The 11,495-nt window shown below is 40.5% G+C and overlaps 1 protein-coding gene across 1 annotated transcript in view; it reads left to right on the top strand.

The window, feature by feature from the left end:
• Nucleotides 1-11,495, top strand: part of AMBRA1 (autophagy/beclin-1 regulator 1) — a 136,084-nt gene that overhangs the window by 79,288 nt on the left and 45,301 nt on the right. Inside the window, 1 exon segment of the mRNA XM_015569478.1 lies at nt 10,634-10,744. Coding sequence (XP_015424964.1) covers nt 10,634-10,744 — 111 coding nt within the window.

Below are 11,495 nucleotides of genomic sequence, written 5' to 3'. Positions count from 1 at the left end.
TAGCTGGACTGATAGCCAGCCATATGCACTAGACTGCCAAACTGGTCATTAAAAAATTGAACTGCTTTCTTACACCTTACACCAAACAGCTGTTGCCCTTAAAACCCCTTCTCAGCCCCCACCTTAGGTTCTGCCTTTGCAGTTCACCCAGATTAGGTTCTGATTGGTTGGTTTCTATGCCAGTCAGCGTCTCTGGGCCTATCTCTGGGCCTGATCTGCATCCTCCACGGCACTGACGATCAGGCCCCACCTCTCTCTCTCCCGGGGCCTGATCTGCAGCCGCTGTGGCCTCCGGAGGCCTAATGACCTCACTGCGCCCGCCCACCCTTTGCTGCCCCACTCGCCCACTGGCCGCCAGCCTTGCTGTGATAGGAGCCTGTGGGCCGCGGGGAAGGGACCGAGAGGTGCACCATGCACTTCCTGGTGACCAGTCATTTGTCTGGTCGTTTAGGTCGTGACGGCCTCTGGCGTTTTATAATGTAGATTAATTTTTTATTTAAGAGAATAAGGGAGAGGGAGACAGAGAGATAGAAATATCAATGATGAGAGGGAATCATTGGTTGGCTACCTCCTGCACAGTCCCTCTGGGGATCAAGCCTGCAACCTGAGCATGTGCCCTGACCAGGAATCAAACTGTGACCTCCTGGTTCATAGGTCAGTGCTCAACTACTGAGTCACACTAGAGGGGCACCACAATTTTTTAAAAGTTAACACCAGATTCTGTACTACTTACTTTGGATAGGAAGACTATATGTCCTCTTGGCCTGTTATAAAGCTAATCTGCTGTTGCTATATAATCCTGGTTTGAAATGTTTTGAGAATATTTTTTATGAGAACTATTTTGTGGTGGGTTTTTTTTCCTTCCTTGCACACTATCTGTATTCCAGGCCTTACTGATTTCCTTCTTGAGTTCTAAGACTGTCATTTGTTGTTTTGTTGGCCTTATCCAATGCCTTTGACCTCAGCAGTTTATTTCTTGGGTCTGCCTCTAAAGTTAATGATTTGTGTATGGACTGATGCTACAGGAGCAGGAGCTTTGGAGCCTTTAGGAGTTTATTGGGCAATAAAAGTAGGTTGGTTTGGGGGCTGAATTCTTGCTGAGAGAATGTCACTGACATCTGTATCCACAAAATATTTACCCTTTAATTTATGTTAAATATACTTGAAATTAATGTTGTATAATGATTGACACCAGTTTAAGTGACCAGTTAGAACAGTTATTAAACAGCCTAAATCTGATAGACCACACACTTAGAACATTTCCTATGTCCAAATTATAGACATGCACATGATACCTTTTGGGAATTTTACTTTTCTATTTTTACAGAAAATGATGTCCCCTAATACTTTAATTTTTTATTTTAGCCCCAGGAAAAAGTTGAAGACTCGGTTTCAGTTATAAGTAATTTACTCAGAATTGGTCTTTGAAAACACTTTTTCCTTCAAAAGGAAATAATTCTGTTTCGCTAAGTACTTTTATGATTGCTGGGTTCCGTGCAGTGTATTGTCTATAAATAAAAAAAACCAAACACATTATCTTAGGTGAACCTGTGGTTTAATTATAAACATATAGTGGGACATCATTCAGCTATAAAAAGAAATGAATTACTGATACACACTATGACATAGATGAACTTTGCAAACGCTCTGCTAAGTGAAAGAAGCCAAACACAAACGGCCACCTGCCATGTGATTGCATTTATATGAAATGTCTAGAAGAGACAAACCTGTAGAGACAGAAACTATATTAGTGGTTGCCTAAGGCTAGGGAGGGAGTGGGGGCAGAGTAGAGAATGGCTGTTAATGATTTGTGTGTGACCTAATGCTACCATGTTCTTAGGAGCAGGAGCTTTGGAGCCTTTAGGTAATGGGTAAGGTATGGAGGGAAGGGGGTGATGAAAACATCCTGAAATTAAATAGTAGCGGTGGATGTTATGAAATTGATTTTGATAATGGTTGCACAGCTGTGTGAATACACTAAAAACCCTTTGATTGTATCATTGGAGGAAGTCTTGTTATCTGCCCTCCGGGATTCTTTCCAGGTCCCCAGCCTATAGAGTAATGGACTATGCTCTTCCATAAGACTTTTAAAATAGTGATGAGGTGACAAAGTGCGTGTCACAAAGTGTTTAGTTCTACCCCTTTCTTAGAACAAATATAAAGACTTTTTGAATGAAGCTTTCTGAAAAGAAATAACTTCTTTCTAGGATGCCATTCAGTGTATACTTAGAGAGGAAGAATGCTTTTTATATCAAAATAATCCTGTGTGTTGTTCTAAGAAGAATTGGTTTTCATAGACAGAAACCAATTTGTTTTAAAGAACTCAAACAATCTATAAGAAAAGACTTAAAATAACCAAACATAAAAATGCACGTAAGATGTGGGTAGGTAGCCGAAACCGGTTTGGCTCAGTGGATAGAGCGTCGGCCTGCGGACTGAAAGGTCCCAGGTTCGATTCCGGTCAAGGGCATGTACCTGGGTTGCGGGCACATCCCGGGTAGGAGATGTGCAGGAGGCAGCTGATCAATGTTTCTCTCTCATCGATGTTTCTAACTGTCTATCCCTCTCCCTTCCTCTCTGTAAAAAAATCAATAAAATATATTTAAAAAAAAAAGATGTGGGTAGGTAATGCACGCTAAAAGAAATAGCCAATAAGCAAATAAAAAGATGTTCACCAGTACTCTAAATTTTTGAAGAAATGCCAAGGGATACCAAAAATGGAATTGTCATTTTTTACTTCACAAATTGACCCAAATTTATACTATTAGTAATAGCCTTATTGAATATAATTCACATACCATATCGTTCACCTATGTAAAGTATACAGTTCAGCCTGGGCAGTGTGGCTCAGTTAGTTGAGCATTGTCCCATATAGCAAAAGGTCTCTGGTTTGATTCCTAGTCAGGGCATATGCCCAGAAATGCAGGCTCGATCCCCAGGAGGGGGCGTGTAGGAGGCAGCCAACAGATTCTCTCTTCTTTTCTCTTCCTCTTTCTTTAAAATCAGTAAAAATATATTTTTAAAAATACAGTATACAATTTAGTGATTTTTAGTATATTCACAGAGTTGTGCAACCATTGGCACTATCTGTATATTTCAGAACACTGTTATCACCTGCTAAAAAAACTCGTACCCATTAATACTCACTTCTCCCATCATTTCCCCTTCACTTTTCAGCCCTAGGCAAATACTGATCTACTTTCTGTCTCAATAGCTTTGCCTATTCTAGACATTTCATGTAAATGGAACCATATATTATGTAGTCTTTTGTGACTAGCTTTCTGAAAAGAATTTTGAAAAGTTGGTAAGTTGTTCAGTTGCACCTGTCCTGGGGTTTCTAGTCTCAGTTCTGCTGACCAATTAGCAAGCTGATTCTTTTTTTATTTCAGAGTGGAAGGGAGAGGAGGAGAGAGATAGAAACATCAATGATGAAAGAGAATCACTACTGGGGATTGAGCCTGCAACCCAGGCTGTGCCTTTGGCCAGAATCGAACCCAGGACCCTTCAGTCCACAGGTCGATGCTCTATCCACTGAGCCAAATCGTCTAGGGCAGCAAACTGATTCTTGACTTTATATCTCAACCAAGCAGAAAGATAGTAATTGTGTTTCCATGTTGATGAGTGTTCATGCCCCCAGCCCCATTCTTGTTCCAGCAGCAGCACAGTCAGAGATGCCCATTCTGAATGAGGCACTCAAATTGAACAATTTTATAGGACCGAAATATAATTTAATTGTTTCCTTCTTTGTAACTTGCCCTTTTTTACCCTCCTGAATTAGCTTTTCTGATAGATTTGCTAATGATTCCCATTGTTCCATATTTTCACTGTACTGTTGAATCATACTCTTTATTTCCCTGCTCCTGGAACAGATCTTGGAGAGAGGCAGAAAAAAAAAGTGTTTTGAAAAAATGGCTCCTAATTCTTTTTTCCAAGCAGCAGAAGAGATGCAGAGGCAGAGATGCATGCAGGCTCTCAGGCTTGGTAGAGCTCACCTACCATGTGACTGTCATGACTATTAAGATTTTTATCCCTAGACACAGTCCCAAGGCTTCTGGCCTGCAAGTTGAAGACGTGACTCAGAAAATGAGACTTGGCAGCTTGGTTTTTGCTATTCTTTGATAGTTGGCCAGGATCACTGGATTTAAGTGTCCTCTGCCCCTTTTTTTTGTCTCTCATCACAATAATCCTTACTTACTCTTTTGCTCTGAAATTCCAGGAGAAGAACTCTCTAGAGTATGGTAGAAGGTGAACTGCCATGACTGATAGTATTCTTATGGACAGCTGCTGTTTCCTAGAACATGAATGACAGTCTTGGGCTCTCTCTCGTCTCTCTTCCTCTATTTATCTATCTATATTTATCTGTCTCTCTCAAATTAATGGACCTTTTTTTAGAGCAGTCTTAGGTTTACAGAAAAGTTATATGGAAAGTACAGAGAATGCCTATATACCTCCTCCCCACCCACATACCCATAGCCTCTCGCCATCAGCATCCTGCACCAGAATGGTACATTTGTTACAGTCCATAAACATTGACATGTCATTAGTACCCAGAGTCCACAGATTACATTAGGGTTCACTCTTAGTTGTAAGTTCTATGGGTTTTAGCAAATGTATGATGACATTTATTTGTCATTATAGTATCATACAAAATAGCTTAATAATTCCCCCAAATCTCCTTGTGTTCCACCTATGCATCCCCCTGCCCAAACCCTTGGCAACCACTGACCTTTTTACTGTGTCCATAGTTTTGACTTTTTCAAACTATATATGTCATATAGTTAGAATTATACAGTATATAGATTTTTGCTTCTTTCATTTAGCAATATGGATTTAAATTTCTGCATGTCCAGTCAAGGCACATACAAAAAGCAACCAATGAATGCGTATAAATAAATGGAACAATAAATAGATCTCTCCCTCTCTCTTCCTCTTCTTTTTTCTCTCTAAAATCAATCAAAATAAACTTTTAAATAAAAATATTAAATTTTCTGCATGTCCCTTTGTCACTGGAAAGGGACTGGGACAGAGGCAGATCTGCCCCAGTTCAGTCCAGAATGTGTGGACTCTTGATTTCATGCAGGAAAAGATTTCACAACAGGAGTCGAGTGATTTCGAGAGTATGTTTATTAAAGCCAGGGGCAATGAAACAAGGAAGGTCTGAGATAGAAGAGGTAAGATCACAGCCCCAGGAGTGCGCCCAGGCAGAGCCCTTGGGAAACGTGAGGAAGAGTCGAGCCAGGGCTTCTCTCTTTTTCTTTTCTTAGCCTGTCTAGAGGTTTATTGATCTTTTTAAACAACCAGCTTTGGGTTTTATTGATTTGGTTTTTCTCTATTGATTGCTTGTTTTTAATTTCATTGATTTCTGCTCTAATTTTTATTTATTTCTTTTCTTCTGTTTACTTTTGATTTAATTTGCTCCTCTTTTTATTTCCTAAGGTTGAAGCTTAAATTATTGTGGTAAATTTCCTTCTTAGCCCTGCTTTTGCTGTAACCCACAAATTTTAAGAAGTTATATTTTCATTTTCTTTTTTTAATATATTTTATTGATTTCTTACAGAGAGGAAAGGAGAGGGATAGAGAGTTAGAAACATCGATGAGAGAGAAACATCGATCAGCTGCCTCCTGCACACCCCCCACTGGGTATGTGCCCGCAACCAAGGTATATGCGCTTGACCAGAATCGAACCTGGGACCCTTGAGTCCGCAGGCCGACGCTCTATCCATTGAGCCAAACCGATTAGGGCTTCATTTTCATTTAGTTCAAAATATTTTAAAATTTCTCGAGTTATCTTCTTTGAGCCATGTATTATTTAAAGTGTGTTGCTAAATTTTTAAGTCTTTTAGGATTTTCCAGTTATCTTTTTGTTACTAATTTCTGTTTTACTTCCCTTGTGATCTGACAGCATCCTTTGTAAAGAGCGTAGGGCCTAGGCTACTCTTGTCCGCTTCCCCTCCTGTGGATGGCGCAAGGCACAGGGCAGCAGGGCAGCGGCCTGGGGTGAGGGATGGGGGGAGGCGCCAGCCCAGCTGGTCCCCACCTGGATGGAGGCCTCCATATCTCCTGCAGCAGTGCCTTCTCCTGCTGCAGCTCCTGGCTGGGCCGCTGCTGCTAGACATTTGGCCTTAATTCTAAAATTAAGTACTTCGTGTCCAGCCAGAGTGGCTCAGTTGGTTGAGTGTCATCCTGTGTACTAAAAGGTTGCATGTTCAATCCTTTGTCAGGACATGTATAGAAGGCAACCAACCAATTGATGTGATGTTTCTCACATTGATTTATCTCTTTTCCTTTCACTAAGTCCTAGGGCAGTGATGGCGAACTCATTTTTTTGGTTGATTTTTCTTTGTTAAATGGCATTTAAATATATAAAATAAATATCAAAAGTATAAGTCTTTGTTTTACTGTGGTTGCAAATATCAAAAAATTTCTATATGTGACACGGCACCAGAGTCACGTTGGGTTTTTCAAAATGCTGACACGCGAGCTCAAAAGGTTCGCCATCACTGTCCTAGGGTGAGGATTCAAAAATAAATAAATAAATAAATAAATACTTCTTTCTCTTGGCACTGGCGCATTATTTGGGCCAGTCTCTTACAAAAGGACTTCTATGAGCTCAATTATTATTATAGCTCTGTTGATTACAGAGCTATACCCATTGAGGAAAGCATACAGAGATTCAAGTAAATTATCAAAGTAAATTTTTAAAAATATTGTTTTATTGATTTCAGAGAGGAAGGGAGAGGAGAGAGATAGAAACATCAGTGATAAGAGAGAATCATTGATCGGCTGCCTCCTGCATCCGATCCCCTCCTGGGGATCAAGCCTGCAACCTGGGCATGTGCCCTTGCCTGGAATCGAACTTAGGACCCTTCAGTCTGCAGGCCGACGCTCTATCTACTGAGCCAAACCAGTTAGGGCCAAGGTAATTTTAATGACGGTCATTTGTTAGACATTTATTATTTATTTGCCATCACATTACATTTATTGTTTCAGTAAGTTCTCCCAACAACCCTATAAGTTGTAGGTATTCTTATTATACTCTTTTTTTATAGATAAGGAAACTTACCTGGTTTCTTTATCTGTAAGGAAAGGCCAGGGATGTTGCTTAAACATCCTACAATGCACAAGACCCACCCCACCCTGTAAACAATTATTGGCCCACAGTATCAACAGTGAAGGTTGAGAAACCTTGAGTCTAGCTTGTTTCATTCTGTTGTTACTGAGAAAACATTGTGGCCTGAGAAATCCCTCAGCAGTTTCTCGGGATTTGGTTTCTGAGGCTGTGTCCTATCTAATACTTTGTAGCTCAGCCCATTGACTCATTCTGGCACGTCCTATACCTTCACCTTATACTAAATGGTTGGGTTTTCTTAGTAGGGTGGTACTTTTTCTTCCTGATATTTCCAAGAGAGAGGCGTGGTTGGCCAGCAGTTCTTGCAGAAGAGAACCTGGTGACAATCTGTTGCTGGCATCTTTAGCTCCCTAATCTATGTTTACATGGCACCAAAACTGACTCTTCCTGGTGCCAGGCTTCTTTTCTCCTCAGCACTCTGGCACTGTTGGCAGGGAACACTTCCCCAGTCTCTTCACACATGTTTATTTTATTGCACAGCTGTTCTCCAGAAGATGTTTCTTGAGGCACGCACAGGGTGCTTCTAGAGCAGTGGATTGGAGCCTTAGTCATTCGTGTTCCCAGATCCACAGCACTCGTAAAGCATCTGGTATTTTCCGTAACTTTTTTCCTGTTTGTAGTTCTCATCTTCTCCCTCATATTTTAAACCCCTAGAATATGGGGTTTGTTTCTTCCACTTATTTTCTACCTTCTTTTAGCAACTAGCATTTTGTTCATCATATACTGAGAAAATCAATTTATCTTCTTCCATTTAGGGTTATATGATTTCCTATGAGGAGTTGGAGGAAACGATAAGGAACTAAAGTAATTTGAGAGAGGCTAGTGGTTAAAGGAAGATGTCAGCCATCTAGATAAGAAGCCAGGGGAACAATTCAGAAGCTTCAGTGGAATGGAGCCTGGGTCAGAGTGCAACTGAATAATTCTGTCCTGGGAAGAGGTAGATCTTAGAATTTAAAAAATGGTTTTCATTATCAAAGAGGCCCATAAAAATAAGAAAGTTCCTATTAAGGCGGTCCCTTGGAATCTTAACCTCCTCGTGACCCAGAAGTTTAGCAAAAGTTTCTGATTAGATGTGATTATATAGAATTTTCTGTAAAGGTTAAAAGGAAGGGCATAGTCCTAGCTGGGTAACTAAGTTGGTTAGAGCATTGTCTCAATATGCCCAGGTTGCAGGTTCAGTCCCTGGTCTTTATTTATTTATTTATTTATTTATTTACTAATTTGAGTGGTGCCACAGGACCTTCAATAGGGGTACCAGGTCAGTGGACTCATTGGCAGCATCCCCCAAATGCTGTCTTCCTTGGACCTTGGGGAGATCATGACCATTTGGGTCTCTCTGTCTTTGAATCTGTAAGATTTTTAAAGAATATGTTGTTTGGGGGGTATTGTTTTCTCTAAAACGGTATTTGTCAACCTCTATTTCATTATTACCCTTCTGAGGAGCCCTTTTAGACATTTTTCCCCCCTAATCATCTCTACTGTCATGAAATTTTAATATCACAGATGTGCTGTGTATCTGTTTATCTACTGCAGTACATAGGAGGGCAACCAGCTATTGTACTAAGATTCCCCCCGCCCACCTCTATGAGCTAGTTTTCACCCCCATGAGGGTAGTATTGCCCATGTTGAGAATACATAATCTAGACATATCATCATCTTGAAAATGAGCTGTTACAGTATGTGTACTTTCTCTGCAGTTGAAACTGGGACAGAGGCACTATCAGTAAACTAACATTGAAAAGTCTTCTCAGGCAGTGGCCTGCAGCAACTAGAGAAGAGTAGGAAGAGTACTTTTCTCTTATTTTAGGGCTTGTTTTCTCTCTGAATAATCTTTTGACCATTTGAGCAAAAAATTGGAAAACACCAGGAGTAACAGAGCAATGAAGGCAGTTCTGTAAAAGTTAAAAAATAAAAGATAAAAAGATGACAAAACCCTTTGTAGTGATATGCAGAAATAGGTATAAAATTGTTCACTATCTGGAGACTAGTAAGTTCTAACAAGCTCTGTTTCTCAAAGTAAGAGTTGATTTGCAGCAGAGAATACTGCTAGCATGCAGTAGGTTGTCTAGCATGCAAGAATGTTCTCCCAGGAGGGTTTGGCTCTGTCTGATCGGAAGGGTGGTTGTGTACGAAATGCACCTTGGAAGGAGGAGGAGGAAATGACATGTTCATGTAAATGAAATACAACTGCAAATTAAAGTGTCACCCTGTTAAAAATCCATTTTTTATTTAATTGGCTACCAAGGAAAAAATGTCACACAGAAGCGTATATCTCAGGGAAAATTAAACTGTGAGATGTTACAAGTGAATCTGGATTCAGAGAAGTTCTTATGAGTGGGGTGGAAGTGTGGGTTATAAAATGTTGTCTCAATAAAAATATTTTGATGCTGAAAAAACTAGGCTTATAAATTTCTGCTGTGTTACATGCCAAGGGGCCAGAAGAAATTAACAAATATTACCTCGTTTGTTTTTTATAGTCTAGATCCAGTCAGCTGTATAGTGGCTGCCTGTTCCCTGGAGGAAGCCTTCCTTTAAGATGTTTTATTAGGAAGAATGTCATATACTAAGGAGAAGCTTTCTCCTAAAGAGCGCTGCTTATTACAAAGACATCCAGGGATCAAAATGCTTTTCTCTGTTAATGGTGTCCTCTCATACTTTCACTTTTTGTTTCACTTTATTTTTTTTTTTAAATCCGTACCCAAGGATATTTTTCCATTGATTTTTAGAAAGAGAGAGAGGGACAGAGAGAAAAATATCGATGTGAGAGAAATACATCGATTGGTTGCCTCCAACACACGCCCAACCACAGCCCCAGCCAGGGAGGAGCCTACAACCAAAGTATGTGCCCTTGTCCAGAATCGAACCTGGGACCCTCAGTCCACAGGTGGACACTCTATCCACTGAGCCAAACCAGCTAGGGCTTGTTTCACATGTTTATGAAAATTCATGTCTCTTTAGATTGTGAGCTTACCAAACAGGATATATACAGTATTTGCAACATTGTTGGCACTAAGTAAATGTTAATTAATAATGGGAGGGAGCTACCCTGGCTGGTATGGATGGCTCAATTGGTTGAGTGTCCTCCTTTGTACCAAAAGGTTGCCAGTTCAATTCCTGGTTAGGGCACATGCCTAGGTTGTGGGTTTGATCCCCAGTTGGGTGATTGTGGGAGGCAACCGATTGATGTTCACTTCTCTCTCTCTCTCTTCCCTCCCTCTCTCCTTTCCTCTCTATCTAAAAAATCAACTTAAAAAACCATATTAAATAATTGGAGAAGGCTGATGAATGGAATTATATTTCCATGTAGAATTGTTCTTGAGAAAGATGTCTGGTTTCTCCTTGAATCAGGGGCTTGACAAATGGGACTTGCCAGCCTTCTTTAGTCCTAGTATGGTTCTTCCTCTTCCCTCTCTCATACTAATCCCAGTTTTGATTTACTTATGTTCTCAGTGGAAACATGTAGATAAGCACTATAATGGACTCTCTTGTCTTCTCTCTCACCAGGGGCAGTGATTGGTGATGGACAGTCTGCTGTGGCCAGTAATATTGCCAATACCACCTACCGGCTCCAGTGGTGGGACTTCACTAAATTTGACCTCCCAGAAATCAGTAATGGTAAGCCAAGGTGGAACTTGGGATACTGATATGGATGGGGTATCTTACTGGTGAGCCATAACTCAGAAACTCACATAGCACTGGACTTTCCATCACCTCATTGAGAAGCAGATTGTCATATGCCATTTCTGCAACTCTCAGTTAAGCAGTTCAGCAAACATATATAGAACAGTGAACAATGCTAAGTACAGTATGAGGAACAATGCTAAAGTGGATACAGAAATGAAGATGTCTGTGCCCTGAGAAGTTTACTGACAAGTAGTTCATTGTTCTAAGCCTAGAAGTTTAGGTGGGACTGAGAGAAAGAGAAGAAAGTGTAGGAACTGAGAGCTGATCTTGTGACCTTTGAGGAAAGATGTAGTGATATTAAACTCATTTATTAATCCAGATCGTAATGGAATGGAGTGTCATAATTGATATGTTTATATGTTTGCAAATATGTCTGTCTGACAATCCAGTTTCATAGTCTCTACGGAAGTCTGCAATCCCATGTCCCTGTTGTGCGGAGGGAACTACCACATTTCAGACATCACATTTCATTTGCTGTGTAATGAAGGATTCTCTCTGACACATTCCTGAGAAGTGGCAGTTCAGCCTCTACTTGAATACTTCTCATTTTTTTTACACATTCAGTATTATTTTGTACTAGAGGCCCAGTGCATGAAATTTGTGCACTGGTGTGTGTGTGTGTGTGTGTGTGTGTGTGTGTGTGTGTGTGTCCCTCAGCCCAGTCTGCACCCTCTCAACAGAG

Source organism: Myotis davidii, unplaced genomic scaffold (genome assembly GCF_000327345.1).
Source record: "Myotis davidii unplaced genomic scaffold, ASM32734v1 scaffold265, whole genome shotgun sequence".
Classification (NCBI taxonomy): Eukaryota; Metazoa; Chordata; class Mammalia; order Chiroptera; family Vespertilionidae; genus Myotis; species Myotis davidii.
Note: the sequence above shows the minus strand (reverse complement) of the source record. Positions and strands in the feature narration are given on the sequence as shown.